Source organism: Lineus longissimus, chromosome 1, assembly GCF_910592395.1.
Source record: "Lineus longissimus chromosome 1, tnLinLong1.2, whole genome shotgun sequence".
In the NCBI taxonomy this organism is placed as follows: domain Eukaryota; kingdom Metazoa; phylum Nemertea; class Pilidiophora; order Heteronemertea; family Lineidae; genus Lineus; species Lineus longissimus.
Window position 1 is genome coordinate 25,289,515 of NC_088308.1, and position 19,816 is coordinate 25,309,330.

A 19,816-nucleotide genomic window follows, 5' to 3' on the forward strand; every position below is an offset into this window, starting at 1 on the left:
ATATTCACAATGCATTGAGAGGCGTATCAAAGGCTTATACTATGAAAATTTGATATTGATAATCGTACCACAGTAGAACCAAGAGAAATATTTGAGCAACCAGTCCCAAATATAGCATATAGCCCTGGCGAGATTCCAACTTGGAAATTCTGCGACCTTTGATCCAAATGACATTTATGTCAGAAATATTGACCACATATCACAACATTTCCGATTCCAATCAGACCTTACACAATGGTACCTCACAGGATTGTATTCTAACCATTTTCATCCAATCAATCGCATGTTTTACCAACGACAGAAGACTAATCTGTTTAGGTCAATAATGAGCTGGATAACTAATCAAGCAAGAACGTCGACGTAACTTCTCATGTAAGATATCGAACTTATCGATCGAAGTGGTGGGAAGAAATTCCTGTGGTTTCATTAACTCTTTGAAGGGCAGACTTGAAAGTTAGACACTCGAAGACAAGATAACAGTATATTGGCAAAGTATATGACATGATGGTCAGGCCGCATGCTCGTCCCAACCTAAATAACAGGGATACAGCTGATAGAGTTTGATCAACATGCGATCTCCAAGTCTTGTGAGTCAAGGTGGCTGCACAGATCAGGCTTCTCACCCAGCAGTACGTCTGACCTTTGCCAGCAACCCATGGTTCAGATTAATCAGAGATGCAATGAGATAATGAGACAAATCAATATGTCCCACAGACCAATACAGACTCATGAAGATTGCCATTAATGAGGAACAACTGCTCAACCTAGACTATTAAAAGGACTAGTCCATCTATACATTTGCTACTAGATTTCAACTATAACAGATATGATGATGGCTTCATAGCTTCTATCAGAGAACTACCATTAGCAATAAGGTCTAAAGGTCAATTGCTTGAGGGGCCAAACGGCTCTTTCCTCCTGTCATGGATGACATCTCAGGCACAAGACTGATGGAAAGTATACTTATGTACCGTGCAACCAAAATCATCTTTTGGTCAAAGCATTGGTTTTTAAAGGTTATTCACATCAATGGAGAAGGAATTCAATTTAGTTGGTGATTTTGTGGTAAACTAAAGATCTTTAAGTGACTTAATCATTGGTAAGTATAGTCATCAGGAATTTGAAGACATGTTTAAGGGGGTCAATTGAGGCCTAGGAGAGAGGTAATCTGACAGGTATTATCTAGAGTTATTTGGAGTTCACTTTGGCTGTATTTGGTTGGATAGTTTCTGTAAATGAGTTGTTAGCGACAACTTGGCAAGTCACAATTCAGAGGTGAATCAGGACATGACAAGATAATATGTACAATTAGTAAGCTAAAGATGGTAGCGTAATGGCAGCAGCCACATCATGGAAACAGTTCAACCTGTTATAAAGCCCACTAGAAACCTACATCAAAGATCAAAGATACCAAGCACACTCCTCATACCACCATGACAACTAAACTACTCACCAAGCGTCTTCGCCCAGCAGCACTCCGGCAAAACCCCAAATATTCTAAATCCATGACTTCATGAGATATTCCAAGTTTCATTTACAAAAATATCTCGATGGTATCCAAGTTGATGTATAAATCCATGTCAATTCTGTGAAATTTAATCAGAAATCTACCGGTGTTTCGATGCCACAAACTTGGAATGTGAAGCACCTCACAGCATTTCGTGCACCTCACAGCATTTTGTCCATGTCTCGACGAAAACCCAACTGTTCCTTACAAACTGCGTCTTCATGCCATTTAGCATGACAATAGAATCACCGAACCAGAGCTCCTTCCACAATAGAGGGAAGAGCACATCAAAAGCCAAAATACAGTCTAGTTTAGCCTAACAATGACTATCAAACCACTACAATTGCTGAATACAATACACTCTTGTTTTGGGTCTCCTTATTTTGATATGGACTTTTCCCCACGAGACTTCTCTTGGACAATTGGATTGGTTACAGTTTTGTTAGGTTTCTTTTCTACTTTTCGAGTTGGACGAGGAATGCCATTCATTAAGTGCTTCGGCAAATTTAAACTTGGCTGAAAAACACTACAGGTTGTACAGAGTATGTACACGTGTACACTCTCTTGTTATCCTGACACAGATAATCTACCAGACCTTGTAAATACAAGGACGAAAACTTAAACAGAATTGTACAATGAAAGCTCTGTAATCTTCATCCAAGTTAGCATGGACCAAACCATTGACTTGACTGTAAAGTCCACGTCAAAACATTGCTTAACTTTGCTTTAGCAAATTCCTCCAACCAAAAATATGTTGATAATTTACAACACTTTCCACAACTGTTTGGATAACTGTTGTGGGCATGAACTCTGTTTGACAATATTGACTACTACATTTCATAAATCGACCTTTTTCAAGGGCAAGTTGAAAGAAGTTAAAATCTAAGGATAAATGTTAATGTTGTTTCTCTCAATGTCACAGCATGGCAGTATGAAATGGACCTAACTCCACAGCCAAAGACAAAGCCATCATTTTCAGTTCGACACATGCCATCTGTGTTGCCCTCGGCTCAAAATCTGTCATCAAGAAATCCCCTTCAAATTTCAACATCAGGGTTCATTACTGAATGGAAATTTTGAATTTCTTTTCTGTGATTTTTGTCACCAGCCTGCTATTTTGTTTCCAACATCAGCGTGAGCAGATGGGACAAGCATCATTACTAAGCATGTAACCGCAATCCACTCTTGGAACCATGAATGCCCAGTTTAATCTCAACATGAAATGATGGCTCAGTAACCAGGGACCAATTTTGCAAATTTACTTCTTGAGAGTCGATGTTGCTTATAATTGCTTTTGCCACTCAAATGTTGTAAAGACATCAATATGGGTAGTCTACACTGGATCCCTGAAGAAGGCATGGTCTGGAAATTCTACAGCCTTTCTCTGAGCCAAGCTTTGAAGTGGGCCAGGACACATGATTGTCACCATTTCTATTTTATACATATAATGGGTCACCAGGCTGTTTTGATAGAAAAAAAGTGTTTTGATCAACATCACAAGAACGCGGGTCAACAAGGCAAAATGCACTAAAATCATTTTGGGGAGACAATACAGAAACGAGCGGTGATTTTTTTACCATGGTGAACCTCACAAGATTTGTAGGATTAATAAGAATTAGGAGAAGCCTGAGCCTTTAATGGTGGCCCTTCCAAGTGCAAGGTGGGATCAAGAAGGGTTGGCTAACTCCTTGAAGGCCTGGAGGGGGTCTATATGTTCGGTCAAGTGGGATCAAATCCAACAAGGAGAACCCCCAGACCGTGCTATTCCTTGACGGTTCAGAGAGGGATCAAAGCAGGACACGCTAGGCTGAACTTTGCGCCACTTGACACAGAAATCACTTGGAACCGATCTACACCTCAGTGATGATCATGATTGCAGGTTGCAGTGATTAAAATCCCTTGTTTGTGGGGTGTTTATAAGACCCTCAGGCAATATTAAAGAAAGTCAAAGATTCAATCAGGTACATAGCAACAAGATCAATCAAAATTCCACATACAGTTTTAGCTGTTTGTTTTCCTGGACAGCTGTCTCGCCTGACCACGTAACTTCCCAATTCCACATGACAACATGCCACAACAGAGGTGTCAACAGAGGCGACAGCAGAGGTGACAATAGCGTTATCATCTTCAAAGCAAATATCATAGATCAAAGAAGGAAGATCAAAAGATCAAACGTCCCGATTGCAATTTGATTGTAACTTGACCTTTGAGAAGTCAAGAGTCAACCTGGGGTCAGAATGTAACCAAAGTTCTCTGCTGCCATGAAGAATATACCACATTTCCAGAAGCCATGCTCCCCTTTAATGCACTGGCCACCAGTCCTGTATGAATTCACCTCGAAGGTGCATATACGAATGGCATAGGCCTTTAAGTTCTGAAAGGACCTTGATAAACAGAAAATATTGGCTCATCTCTGGATAGTTTGGAGAGCAGCCATAAACAGTACGATCATCTAGTGTACAAATGCCAAAATAATAGCGTTTTATGATATGCATCTGAATTAGACCTTCGGGGACACTAAAGCCACTCTGATCTAGTTGCTAGAGGTTATGTGTGCACTTCAGTACAGAGATGTATTGTTCCCTGGTGATTGACTGATGATTACAATGCATTTACATCCAACTGGTATATTAAGAGGGAAACCATATACCAATGTATAACGAGATCTAAATGGAGAGTGAAGATCCCGATTCTTATTACAAGAAAGGCACATAATGCTTTAGAGAAATCTTCTGTAATCTATCAATAAACTTAGTTGAAATTGGATGCTAATGGATCTGATACAGAAAAACGATGTCTCACAATAAAGTTGGGTCGCACTAATGATTGTTATCTTGTGCTTGTGTAGAATGAGTACATCCCAAACTTTACGCAAACAAAAAGTAGAATGTTTGAGTAAGTTTTCTTTGGCTTCCAAGAAATTGCACAGACTTTGCAACATTTGTCTGGAAGCACTCCTCCTTTGACCAAAATGGACTTTGAAGTTGATGACAATCACATTTTTTCGGCCAGTTAGTACAACCAAAAAAGAGAAATGAATGAGGTACCCACCGCAGTTTGACAGAATATCAACAGTGGTTGAAATGTAAAGGTCCTTACAACTCCTTTCCAATGAGAGCAAGCCACTTGAGTGAACGATCCCCACAGATCAAATTTTCATACCTAATCAAATGATGGGTCTGGTAGAGAGAAAGTAGCATAGCTCCCCACTGAGTCAGAATCATGGTATTTTCCAAAAAATCTTCCCGGTTCACCTCACCCCAGTTCACTGATGTTTATGAATACCATTTGTGCATATACAGTTATGGCATGAGTTCACGATGAATTATGACCAAGATGAGGGTGATCAAAATATCATCAATTTATTAATGCTCTATATACACGACGTTTACCAAGTATCCAGCATGACGTCAACGCTTGCGCATATTTTTTATTTCAGGAGAATTTCGAAGGCAGGATGAAAACAACCACTTGGCTCTGATGAATGGTAACCTTCAACTTCTAGGCCCAGTGAATATTAAAACCTGAAAATGTTTTTAGCTCAAAATTGAACTGGCCTAAAAGCAGGTCAAAAGGTTGGCGCAGGTAATGAAAGTCAACTGCAAGGGCAAATAGACTGGAAGATAAATATTTGTCTATAACATAAAATGTTTGTAAAATGTTTGTAAATTAGATTTTATATGCTATATCCAACAAGTAGGAGTGAAGCCACAGTTTAATCTTGTTGGAATATTTAAATGACTACTCATTAACCATGAGTAATAAATGCCAAAATAACTTTGCCCTCGTTGACTACTCATCTAAATAACTACCAAACCACCACCCCTCCATTCTATGGAGAGTACAGAAGCTACTCCTGAAAAAGAAAGGGTCACCTTTCCTACTCACCGCTTGCAATAACGGCATAATCCTAGCCGCCACCGCCCGATACTTAGCAACTTCATCATTACTCAAAGGTGGTGTTATGTACTCGAGATGGTCCCACTCCTTGAGACGATATCCCAAAGAATACCGATAGACTGTATCCATTTTCAAACCACAGACACACAAGAACATCAGAATTTAGTAAGAAATCCAGTCAGACTTGAAACTGTCAACCCATGGTACATCAGTTCAGCCTTATCATTGGAGCTAGGATGAGGCCTATCGATTCTCTTTTCAATCAGTTACGATGTTCAAAGGCAACTTCAAAGAAAGAGCACTCTAAATTCAGCCATTGTGAGTCCAGCTAAATTTGAAATTTTCACGGCACGGAACCTAAACCATAACTCGCACTTCCTAAAGTTGGATGTTTCGAGACAATCATATTAAAACTGGCAACAGAAAATGTAAGCAAATGACGAAGCCAAATATGTATTTTACAAAACCCCTATATGAGCCAACTGAGGACAGTTTCATTCCAGGGAAAATTGTTATCAAGAGAGATATAAAATGGGCGTAGCAATCTTACAATCCTACAATCCTACCAAAAAAGACATGTCACATTCCGTGATTTCCCGAAAGCGAAAGAGAAATAAGACCTTTTCAGCCCAAAACTTCATCCACACTAAAGAAATTTTTTCATCTCAACCAACTCTGTATTGACCGGGCACGCATTCCAATGTAATTTGTAGTTCAAATTAATTACTCCACCGCAATTAAAGCACAATCCAGGGATGCTGCCCTGACATAATTAGCAATAGTTGTCATTCTGCAATCAAATCATCTCATCAACCTTGGGTACATCCAGAGATATGAAGTGCATCAAGTTGGTTTTTGTCTTGCTGTTAACCTACTTCTCTGTTATTGCCAAATTTGGCACTATTTCATCAATATCATATGTTTTCCTCTCCAAACCAGATTTCATCATTATTTCTCAAATGTCACCAAGTGCTTTCCGAGTGTCCCTCAGTTTTTCCAATTTTCACCAGACTTTTCAAATATCACTCGGTTTGGCAAGAAATATCCCTCAGTATTTTCAATAATGTTCATCAGTCATTCCAATGTTCAATCCAACAGATATCAGAATAGTAATCTCCGAGAGTTTCCGCCAGACATGACCTATTCCTTGTTTTCCGAATGTCCTTGAGTTATTCCAGTGTTCTTTGCTTACGCTCTCTCCAACAACAGTTATCGCTAATTATCATCTTTCACCATCAAATGATCCCGTTGGAACTCTATTAGCCTAGCATCCCGCTGCTGCTGCAGATCAATAGTCACCAGGGATGATACCATCTCATGACTGATAGACAGCATCTTCCGATGATGCTGATGAAGCAACAGTCGATGATTCACGACCGCGTTATGAATTTCTAGATGAAAACAGAACTCGTGACAAAATTTAGGAGAATTTGTAGAGGAAGGCGTTTGACTTCTTTTCACAAAGGAATCCAAAATGTCTCATTTATCACGAAATCTTGATATCTGAATTCTGTCTAAGCAGACAACGGAGTTGCAGACAACACTGGTTGAAGCAGACATCAAAGTTCCTTTCTTCAACAAATCCAGCTAAATATAGACTTATTTCCAATGCCACTTCTTATTACAGCATCACAGAATAAAGAGAAAACGTAAAGATTCCTTGTTGACTTCGTCTAAGCTGTTGTACAGCAAGCCTTTTTGCGACTGTATCCTCACCACACCATCTTACGAAGCAATCTGCGCTTAGCAACATCAATCGAAGGAGTCAGGTGATTCAGAAGACTGGACTCGGATCGTTATAAGGCAGTCTCTTTATGATTTGATCTCTTATAGCTGCTTGTCCAATGCCTGCAAAATATCCTACATCCTCTTGAGAGTTGTATGGCAAAGTCTTTCCCCTTGTAGCCAGCCGTTCGATGTGTTCTATAACCAACATCCACAGAATGCTCACATAAGAAGCAAGGCTTTTGATAGTTTTCAGGCAAAGTCTTTCTCTTGTAGCCAGCCTTTCCACGTGTTCTAAAGAACAAACAGCCTCAGAATGCTCACAGTTTAGCAAGGCTTTTGATAGTTGTCTGACAAAGACTTTCTTTCCCCTGTAGCCAGCCTTTTGATGTGTTCTGCCAGTACCAAGGAAGGTGTTTGAATGATTTCAAACTGGGTAAGAGTCACGGGATGAATCATAAATGAAACTGTTACCAATAATCTGAGTGATAGCTTCAAGCCGAAGGAGATAATCTTTCACTGAAGCATCCCAGGAGGCAGGCTTCAATTGCATCTTCAAATTTAATGATGGTCAATTGATCAAGCTGCAACAGTGATGAATCATGATGAAATTGAACCATGTTTTTTCCCACAATATTATCCTCTATTGGATACTGCTGGATGCTCGAATCGTCAAATCCCCAAGAATGATGAATCATTCTAAAAGAAACTTGAAGACATCCGCTGATAAATTGGATTAAGGATGCTCTTTTTGTAGAAAGACTCACCAGAATTTCCCAAATTTTTTCAATTTAGTTTTTATCACGCACCCTCTTTCTCAAAGTGACACAAGCTTTGATGAAGTACCAATCATTGGATGGATGAATCATAACTGGCTTATCACTTTCCCTGATAGCTTCTGACAAGCATCACAGATCGGATAAGAGGATACACCAATAGGAACTGAACGTTTTTTGGACTTTTAGATCAGGACAATTCCTTATCGTGTGACAACATCAGAACTGAAACCAATCATGGTAAACACCAGGAAGTGAATGCCAAATAGAACACTGTCCCTAAAATGAGCCCAACGAACATCCTCTATCTGGAATATGGAAAAATTAGTGAGCGACTTTCTTCGATGTGCCGGAAATGAAGCTGAATAGATCACAATAATGAATAATGGACCAGAGGCTCTTCAGCATCCAGAGATGAGTAACACTGAGGTTGAACCACAGAACTGACAAAACAAGAAGACATTATCACAAGAAACTCGTCCGGTTTAAGCTACCATGGAAAGACTAATCAAGACTGGCCAGGACAAGTGAACTCACAGATATCCACTTCATGATGAGCAAAACAAAACTGTTTAAAATCGATTATAATTTAGATCTTAAGATATGACACCCAAAATGTGTCAGGTGTATTTGCAAGTACCTGAAAAACTGGATCAAGGTGTCGTCATAACAGACCCATTCTTGCCCAATCCCGCCAAAATTTGGCATCCACCTGTTATTCGACATATTTTTATGAATCGCAGACAAAAGATTCAGACGTAGAGCACTCAGGGGTTGTCACAAGATGTGGTGAGGAAACTGCATGGGCACTGTATTCACATATTTTCCCTTTTAAGAAAATGCACGGATTGATAATCTGTTTTAGTCAGATGGCTCTACAAGTACAATCGCATCTTGAACTATGTACATGTTTGGTCAGTTCACCCCTTGGTTTACGTCAGTTTCAGTGTCACCAATGGTTCTGCACAAACTCCCGCCAGTACAAACTGAGGGTGCAATGGAGACGAAGCCTTGGGAGACACGATGACACCAGTCTGTACTCTGCATATGCTGGCGTTTGGTCAACATGCGCAACTGATTACATAACAGCGGTATGTGGTCAGTCTGACGGTTTTTGACTTTCGAAAATCTGTTCATTCGTTTATGAAACATAACAACATCTTCCTTATTATCTGAATGTGTGTGTTCATAAAGTTGTTGAATGTTTACACTCGAAGTCAAATAAAGTGGAATAAACCTATTGTCCTGTACTGAGTGCTCTCAGTCTCATTGCTTGGTAATCGAGTTAAATGGAAAATTTAATTGGATTTTGATCGTTTGGTTGATCTACTTAACTATGATAAGCGGAGTGCACAATGTCATGTTGATTGGAAAACTTGTAAGCACACTTTGTCACAAAATCAACAGGTAACATTAGAGAATAGTGAAAATAGGCCTAATTATTAGATACAACGGGGTCAAATAGATACTCTTACATCAGCCGAATGCACATGGGCTACTCTATGATAATGAGTTGAGAGCTGACTTTTTTTCATTAAAGCTGAACTGTCTTCTACATGTAACTCAAACATTATACTCTCACAGACGTCAATAATTGCAAATGGCTACAGGAACCAGAATGTCCCTGTCAAAGGAGTGAAGATGTTCTAAGTGCAATGAATAAAGAATGGCAAGCCACCACTTCTGCATCAAGGAAGCAACTGGAACCTCTAAAAGCCTTATGAGAAATGGAATGACATCAGCAACATTTCGAGAACTAAATAGCCCTTGTGAACGCATCTTCTGAAACATTATCATTAAGCAAACCCTTTAGCAACTGCTGAAACAAAGCGGACAGTTGATATCAGACAAATCAATGTCAGAATGGCTACCACCTGAAAATGAGGAGAGCATGGTCCCATGAAAAGTGCAAAGCAAAAGTTGTGATTTGCAAATGGAGGCATTGTGACATGGTCATCGTCCTACCTTAGCATCCCAGGCTCCTTCAATGCAACAACCAATCAGCCTGATTACTGTTCTTATTGTCGCCATATCTACGAACAAAACACACATCAATTGACAGAGAGGGGGCAGCTGACCAAGATTTTTGCAAATTGGCAGGTTGTTGTATAATACCTGGTCTAAAACAATACGTATAGCTATCATCAGATCTCTCTTCAGAACCACCTATCAGGCTTACATATGGCTGTGCTCTCATTTACTGAAAACAGGCAATAGGTCTTAAACTTTCAATGATAACCAGGATCGATGCCAAAACGTAACTGCTTTTTTTCATCAGCTGAGCCAATATGTGGTGTATTTTATCCTAAGATTGGAAATTTTCACTGAACCATGCCTTTCTCTTAGGGCGCCAGAGCCCTGATACAAAGGACATGATCTCGTACTTTTCTTCCTTGCATGATTCAGCTGATCCATCAGAGGGCTGGCAGTAATGATCTATAGCTGCAGCATTATAATGAGTCATTGAAGATTAGACAGCTGGTCAATGGTAGGTTCAAGGAGGATGAAGGGCTAATCAACTCGTATTGGCAAGTTAATCACTTGATATCATAAATATCTCATACACATTACTATGAGTACATAGGAAGGCAGTGTTATGTTGTACCTTGGATTCTCTAATGTTGTACGCCTACTCCCAAAAATGTAGCAGAATAAAATCTCCCAGAAAAAAACTGACTGCTGTAGTACTGCGGCAGCCAAATCAATACTTCGTTACCCCTCATCTCTGCAAATGGGTTTATTTCCAAAGATTCAGCCATTAAAGATTACCATAAGTAAGGCATTCACACAAATAAAATTTTTGCCTGATTTACCCCCTCTCATCATGAAAATATAAGGGGTTTCCCACTGTTTACAACAGTTTCTTTCTCAAAAGTTCACATTCTTGCGAAGACACATTGACCTAGAAATCATAGCTTACCTGCTTCACTGGATCCGGCTTCACATGATCACTACCCTCCCCTCATAAATTACGGGGAATGTTCCCATCAATCCCTGATCAAAATACCATCAGATTTCACTCAAAGGTCACCGTCAAAAATACAGCACAGATACTTTAGAAAGTTTCCACAAGGTATCCAAGTGAACAAGAGGCAAGCTTTCCTTTACTTTTTGACGAGATCCAGGAGCGTGGTAGTAGTACTATACATTGACTACGAACTAGTATCGGAAAAGTCTCTTGGCTTTATCTCTGGCTCACTGCCTACAACCATATGCCATCCTACATAAACATACACTTATTTTTAGCGGCTCACCACCAGTAGCAGCTCAGAGTATTATCATATGACAGTCCATTTCACCCAATGGTAATATTGATTCTAGTCTAATTACTGTACGTGGTGTGTAGCTAATCATATCTAGTTAGGATGGAAATCTGGCTGACAGACCAGCATTATCCTGATGTTCCTGGTTAAAGGAAACTGCCCGGGAAAAAAAGGGGAGTTTTGCACGGCCCGGTCAAAACCTTAGGCGGGAATAAGGTTTCATTGATAAATATAAGGAGTTTCAAGGCCCCCAAATCACTTGTAAGGTTCAATAGATACTGGCCTTTCATTGGTTTACCGTTTGCGTATCATTTACATACTCCCATCTTGAAAAATATGACAATATTTACGATCACGTTATTGATTTTTGCAACATTTTCGGTAACGCGCCCCTTGCGGATCTGTAAGGTACCATTCGGATGCTTGAAAAAATGCCTCGTCTCGTCGATTCGCTCGCGGATAAACGCATCAGGTTGACTGCAGCAACTTTTAATTGTTGGAGACAGAGAAGGAAGGAATATGATTATCAGTTTGATGAAAACTTTGCAAAGTTTCTTCTTGGGACTCGAAATCCACACTACTATTCTCTCCATTTTCCATTTTCTCCTCTCTCCAACTCACTACTATCGCTATTCTGCGTAGCATACACTAACATTCTTTCGCTATCATTGCTAACTTCATTTACAAGAACACTGGCCTCTTTGTAGCCGATTATGTAACCCATAGTGGAAACACCTGACAGCGCCGCCCGGCATGATCCACGTGCTACTGGCATATTTATAACTCGTAGTAAATAAGGTTGTAAAAATATGCAAATGAGATGCCGTATATGGAAACCATGACGTCACTAAGCAGTTCTATTTCTGCTACGGGTGGCGCCGTTGCTTGCTTCTGGAGGCGCTATTCAACCTCTTTAATACTGTTATAGGCAAAGTGAAACTGATGTACTAGTATTTCGAGTGGTGACGTCAGATCGGATCTATTCACCATACCTCAATGTGGTACACGAACTGTAGATGGAGATAGTAGATGTCATATACCGAGAACTTCCTGGTTAAAGGTTCCTCACATAGTTGTCTCGAAATCGAAAAAATGTTGTCCTGGGAGCTTGAAAAATGACGCGAAAAATGTAGGATGTTTTTAAAGCCAATTTCAATTTCGTGGTGTGACAAATATTAATGTATGATAAACCCAACGCCAAAACTACGGTGTAATATAGCAACGCCTTGGTTTATTTTGCTATGTTCCTTGTTTGCTTCTACAGTCGACTTCCCATCTCCCCCTTAAAGGAAACTGCCCGGGAAAAAAAGGGGAGTTTTGCACGGCCCGGTCAAAACCTTAGGCGGGAATAAGGTTTCATTGATAAATATAAGGAGTTTCAAGGCCCCCAAATCACTTGTAAGGTTCAATAGATACTGGCCTTTCATTGGTTTACCGTTTGCGTATCATTTACATACTCCCATCTTGAAAAATATGACAATATTTACGATCACGTTATTGATTTTTGCAACATTTTCGGTAACGCGCCCCTTGCGGATCTGTAAGGTACCATTCGGATGCTTGAAAAAATGCCTCGTCTCGTCGATTCGCTCGCGGATAAACGCATCAGGTTGACTGCAGCAACTTTTAATTGTTGGAGACAGAGAAGGAAGGAATATGATTATCAGTTTGATGAAAACTTTGCAAAGTTTCTTCTTGGGACTCGAAATCCACACTACTATTCTCTCCATTTTCCATTTTCTCCTCTCTCCAACTCACTACTATCGCTATTCTGCGTAGCATACACTAACATTCTTTCGCTATCATTGCTAACTTCATTTACAAGAACACTGGCCTCTTTGTAGCCGATTATGTAACCCATAGTGGAAACACCTGACAGCGCCGCCCGGCATGATCCACGTGCTACTGGCATATTTATAACTCGTAGTAAATAAGGTTGTAAAAATATGCAAATGAGATGCCGTATATGGAAACCATGACGTCACTAAGCAGTTCTATTTCTGCTACGGGTGGCGCCGTTGCTTGCTTCTGGAGGCGCTATTCAACCTCTTTAAGGTTAGATTCTCCTGAACCTGACCAAAGATCCTTTACATTTTGTAGCTTTCTCTATTATAAATTGTACAACTCATCGCGTTTAACTTGAACTGAGACCAATTTATTGATGTAAGCAACAATATCACATGTGATTGGTCAGATCTTCAGCTCCTCTCAATAGCAAAGCTATTGACTAAAATGGTAACATCCGTCTAACACATGACGTCAATAAGGGTAACGGGTCTGACCTAATTTTAAATCACTTTATTATCTGTAGTCATCATTTTGATAGGATGTTACATGGCAGTGGGCCTACTCATTATGGAGATGCTCAGACTATTGCTCAAAATGCCAAACTGAGACTGGGTCAGGCATGGTTCCTAACCAACCACACCGCAAAAAGAGACCAGAATATGAATCTGCTGTGACACCATTGGAAAATACAAAGTGGGTCATCAGAACTGCTCCTCAAAGCTGATATAAAGTACCGGCATTCTTTGAAGAGGATCAATGTCAATCCTCATGCCATCATATCAGAAACCCGTTTCAACTTCAAACAATCTAAATCTCTTGAACAATCAATTAGAAGAGGTCACCTCTGAACACAAACCTACTGTCCTTGTTTGACCAGGACAACCCCCCAGCTTGCATTTTGATAATTATTCAAGCTGCAGGCTTGTCTGCTCAAGTTTGTTCCAATAATCTTCTGCTGAAAGCAAACTCATCCTGAATAATTCTAATGCTTCTTTTTTTCCTGAAGCAGCATGATAATACAAATTTTGCGGCCCGTCAAGCCAGGAATCTTGGTTGGTATTGAGGAACAGCCCAAGAAAGACTGCAGACACTCTTTCATAAAGATCCAAACAACATTCTGATCATTCCAGAATCTTGTTAAACACCTACATTTTCATCGACAACTATTTAACAAGTTTGCAATGTTGTTTTACCCAGCGCTGGCCGAGATACCATATTTTTATTAAGCCTATTTGCATTCCACGCTAAGTGATATTTTTACTTTGGGATCACCTTCAAATCACTTGCTTATCACCCTTACGAAAATGAATCTCAATTTACCATGGTGAAATGAGATTTACCATGGTGAATTCATATTTGCCATTGCATTCACCATGGTGAAATCTGCATTCACCATGGTGAAGTCTGAATTGAAATCAAACAATTTTTGGGACTGATGCTGTTTCTTCATTTTGAGCGGAAAAAGAACAAGCGAAAAAAAAATATTGAAAAAGAAGTGATGCACTGAAAAATGTAGGCAATCTTTGCTCCTTTGTTTTTGTTTATCATTGGTTAAGACATTTCTAAAAGTAACAACCAGCACCACCGACGCAGGCAAGAGGTTCTAGTAAACTTAACTTCCTATAGATGTCTCTAGCAACACTCATCAAATGATAAGCAGAAGAGAGCTTTGTCAATCAACCAGTGCTCGCTATATCAATACCATCCTCTCGTAGCAGGCCTTTGGGCTGTTTCTAAAATACACTCGTGCAAAGAAATCTTTCCTCATAAACGAGCCCTATACCCCTTACCAAGATCCTCCTGTAGGAGGTATGTATCGTATATCAACACAAAGATGTGACTAAAATAACATGTATTTTTCTGCAAGTATTGGAAATGGCTATAAAGTATAGCTGCGAGATTAGGATGTTGAAAGCATGAAAAGGAAGGTATACGACAGTACATCAAATATTTCTTTCAGACAAAGGAAGAGTGGCAGAAAATGTGTCACATTGTTTTGAAAAAAGTCTCATACAGATAAGTAAGCCTGTTTTTCACAGGATGTATGTGGTGCTGGGTTATTAGCAGGAGGAAAATGTGGGCTTCGATGACAATAGAGATTTTTTTAAAGAGAGCAACGTTTCCTCTCCAGACAGTAGAGATAAACAAATTTATGTCAGAAAGAAATGATGATGCTAGACTGTCATGGTGTGCTGATCCTCCCACATCATGTCTATTGATATGAAATGTATACTCACTCTCAACTTGGACTGCTTCAAGCCTAGAGCTGGCTGGCTCCTTGAAGACTGGAAGGAAAGAAGGGCAAAATAATGTCAATTGGAGGAGATAAGCTTGCACCCTCTTTCTTCTTCTGATCCTGTCCAATCTCTCTTTGTGGTTTCTTACCAATGCGGACTCTGCAAGTAAGTTCTACACTAAATAAGACATATGATTATGGAAAACATACTCCGTTTGGAAGGCAACATATTCCAACGTTTCCCATCAAACCTCGGAATCACTTATCAAGAGAAAGACTGAAAATCATCTATTTATCCCTTTTTTTCTAAACTTCTCAAATTCATCAACAACAACTTGTAAGTTGTAATATATTGGCACCTGGACTTCTGTTTACCTGACCAAAACATTGCCACACCCATTGCTTCACAATGGTACAACCAGTTGATTGGAGAATGAATAAGACTGGACCATCTCATTACAACATTTAACCTAATCAAAGGTAAGATAGGCGTGTAGTAAATGCTAAATGTACACCCACAAGTCCTATTTTTAGTGGCACTTACTCAAAAATTCCAGTTTTCAAGGTGAAGCCAGAAACTTTATACCATGAAGAGAATTGGGGGAAAAAATTAACTACAACTGATAAATTACAAGGCAGGTATTGGTGCAATGACTGCCAGTCAGGAGAACTAAAGCTGTGTTCCTTTCAAAATTTGACTTCAAATAATAGGGGTTCTGGTTTTAACTTCAAAGCTGAACTGGGTCTGACACACATAAGAGATGAAATTCTCTAGTTTCACCAGTTTATGAGCAGTTGATTACTATGGTGCCAAGCCAAAGCATGACGTTATGGCCATAGGAAAACAGAATCTGGATGCAGAAGAAGAAGAAGAAGAAGAAGAGGAAGAAGAAGAAACCGAAGAAGACGAGGATGAGAATCCTTTGAAATGCTTATCCCAAGAGATGAACAATAGACTATTGATCCTTTGCTTTATCCCTAAGCAAGATGAGACTGACTCATCAAGGTTGAAAAGGTCACATCAAACACATCCATCATCAGGGCTTTCACTGGAGCCAAATGCATTACATTTAGTTCCCTTTGACCATACTACCATTAGCAATTCGACCACAGGCGCGTGAAGATCAAGATTCAGCCAATTAATAGATTGATCATCCAACCAATCGATTAAAACGTCAGACCAACTGCCTGAAAACACTCATCAAAGAATATTCTTTGATGAGTGTTGGCAGTTGAGCTGGCATTTTGATCAATTGACTCGGTGATCAATCTATTGATTGACAGACAGATTCTGTATCTTCATGTGCCTGTGATTCAGGTGCAACTAAAGCCTCGAGTTTAGAGCAGCACATTTCAATTGAATATGTATTGATCTCTTCAACCACTGATAACAGCTTATTGCTCGATGAAACTTGTTGGTCTTTCCTGACAAAGATACAGCTCTTGACAATAATAAGCATTGGCCTTAAAAGCACATCGTAGCTCATCGCTAAATTGATATTAATGATGCCATCTTAAGCCTAACACGCTTCAATGTTTTCCTCTGCTTCTTTTATCAGCATTAACACGCAGCCACCACACTAGCACAACTCAAGCAAAACGGCAGCATTAACTTTTTTCCATGCGTCTGGTTATCTTGGTTTTTTCAGAGCGATCTTTCATGAGTCACGGAACCAATCGGAAAACATCGATGAGAAACAAGAGAGGGCATTTTACTCACAGTACAGCCAGCAAGTGGATAATGGGGACGAGACTGATAGCATTGGTTTACATACAAAATTGCCACTGAAATCAGCAGCACCAGTGCACCCTCATTACCTCTTATTAAGGGCCAGGAAAACAAGACTTTACTCCTATAGATGACCACCATGCAAGCAGCGTTTTTATGAGAAATTTCTTCTTATTTCTTAATGTTTGTGTGAGTCAGTTATGAGTAGCATTAAGCAGCTGTAGCATCAGTTTTTGCTCCAGGTGCTGATTTGAATCAGCTTTTATTTAGCCTGTCTGGGAGTCAGACCAACACAAGCTTGCAATTGATAACAAGAGTTTTTTAGCAAAGCAGATTTAACAAGTAACACAGTTAGTCTACTGCTGGGGGCAGAATCATTTATATTGCCGATAGAATAGAACTTTCCGAGCTCAGTAACTACCTCCATCCACAACTAACTGGTAACATGTCAATATCAGCAGTATTCTCAGATATACTACTATGCATGACAGCGCTCTGGTAAATCATTAATAAATTCTGACAACAACAAATTGCCACCTCACAAGTCATATATTGCAATCTCACTTTGCTGATAAATGGCCGACTATCATGCAAATTTTAATTGCATCATTCAAGTTGAATGTATCGCCTAAGGCAAATATAACTAAGGCTGTAAGGGGCATATTACGTGATAGGAAATAAAACAGTAGTTTTTCACAATGGGCATGGGAATTACTCAGCAGATGCTCAGCCTCCGTCAACAAGTACAATGAGATTCTATCTAACAGGGACCTATGTCTCATCAGCTGTGATTATCAGCTATATCTCTCTTTCTGAAGGGTGACGTATGATGACACTGTGCCCAAATTATGCACTTCTGATCCCCCAGAACATCTCTATTAAGGACACCCTTGAGATTGACAAATGCTGTCTCTAAAAGAGAGTTGTCCTGATCACAATATCATACATACAAACTCTGATTCTCATTTCAATTGATCAATGAATTGTTCTATATTTACCTGGCGTCCTCCACCTGAGCTCCATGTTTTATGCAGCCAACCGCCCTGAGAGGGCCTGGATTCAGATGGCAGACGCACACTACTTGCCATCTTCACGAATCCAGTGAAAATATTCCAGTACAATTCTTGCAGCAATCAAGACTTTTATCTCGAACTCTTAACTAGACACGACATCTTAAATGTTTTACTTCATTATCATATGCCAAGAAAGGATTAAGGCTTCATCCAGAAAGTTTAAACCTCATGTCCACCAAGAGCAAGATATCTCACTTATCTGAATTGCAGCATTGAGCTTATGTGATAAGGTTTCTGATGCACACATCCTTTGAGCAATCGTTCAAGGACACCAACTAAGAACCTCACTTTAACTGCCACAAAGTCAATAACTTCCAATTCTACAGCCCAAATATAATCTCCTTTTATACGCGCAAGTATGAATCCTCAACTCCAGATAATAAAAGATCGCAATGAGTGTGGACGGACACATCAGCAACAGCAACAGTTTCTTATGAGATCAATGATATCGCTGATGTGCGGAGAGATCTTGTAAGATTCACTCGGGAAGCATCCATAAAAAGCTATTACATTAGTCACAGTGCAGAAAGTAAATCGTGCCAGTGGATGAAATGATTCTATTAATTGTAGAAGTCTCAATCAATAGTGTTTAATCAGGAACTTCTGATTCATCCGAAAGAGGAAACATTGAGTAACAGAGTTCCTTTTAATTTGCAATATCGGTAAAGATGATTTGCCCTCATGAACTGTCCTTTTGATTCGAATCTCTCCATTAACTTGAGCAAAATGTTGGCCTCTCTGATAAAATGTATAACACTGCCAAGTCAAGCGATCCTGTGTCTTTAGGGCTTGAAGGAAGACATCAGAAAGTCCTAGTTTCACACTTCAACCAAAATCGGTGTTCTTCGCTTGCATAATAGATCTCTGCTATGACCTAAAGGCTATGCCAAACTTTTTTGCCCACTCGATGCTTTCTCTCTGTGTCAGCAATAGTAAATGGAAGACACAATGAATTCACCACTCTATTCAGGCTTCTTCCCTCTACCTCCTCAACTCAAGTGGTGAAAGCGATAGGATCACCTCTCCAGAATCCATAAAGATCCTCCCCAGCCCATCATCTGTCAGCCAGATGCAAGTAGCTGAGTAACTAAACTCAGAAATGCAGGTGAATTGATGCAGGAAAGGTAATTGAAGTGAGTAGTCTGAAGATGCCTTGGGACTTCTGTCTGAAGAAACTGATGATATGCACTAATGCTTTGGGAGGTGTGAGGCAGCAATTCCCTTCATTGGACCTTACAGCAATCCAATTACGACTTCGCCTCCACTTCTGCAATATAGTCACATTTCCTTACCTGCTTCTCCCTGAGAATTTGCATGATAACTGCCAGAATCAACTATACTACATCACACACTTTCTAAAGTTATTATTGAACGACTTATGAAGTGGTCAAATAATTACGGCCTCTATTTCATAACGTTACCATGGTTATCCAAACTCAATATTAATGAATATTCATAAGCGAGAGTGCATTAATTAATGCCGTTCACAAACATGAATGGATATCCTCACGACTGATGGACTGCAGCGGATGCAGATTTATAAGTTGTCATGCCGTTCACATTGCCCCCTCACTATGGATGTTTTATAAAGTCAGGACAATGCAGCTATCTGATGTTTTGTTGACTCTTCAAAACTTGCAATTAATAGAAACACTACGCTGGATTCTATAGCTTGTAGTACAGTGCTTCAATGCATTGGACCTCTGATCGATGTTGAGTACCAAGTGCTCAATAATGCAAGCCAGACACACTTAAATTTCAAGTTGATGACGATGGTTAGATGCAGCCGGCAGTGATAGCTAACAAATGCAGTGCTGAG

At 39.8% G+C, this 19,816-nt stretch overlaps 1 protein-coding gene across 6 annotated transcripts in view; it reads right to left on the reverse strand.

Moving 5' to 3' along the window:
* LOC135493887 (ras-GEF domain-containing family member 1B-like) overlaps nt 1-19,816 on the reverse strand; it is a 55,765-nt gene that overhangs the window by 15,422 nt on the left and 20,527 nt on the right. For 2 of the 6 annotated variants that reach the window (XM_064781531.1, XM_064781561.1), the window contains one exon: nt 15,197-15,244. In XM_064781531.1, the coding sequence (XP_064637601.1) occupies nt 15,197-15,244 (48 nt within the window). Of the gene's footprint in view, nt 1-1,453; nt 1,693-5,395; nt 7,700-9,873; nt 9,942-10,828; nt 11,102-15,196; nt 15,245-17,922; nt 18,914-19,816 lie in introns of those variants that run through there. The other 4 variants (XM_064781546.1, XM_064781580.1, XM_064781539.1 and 1 more) reach the window with 4 other exon arrangements.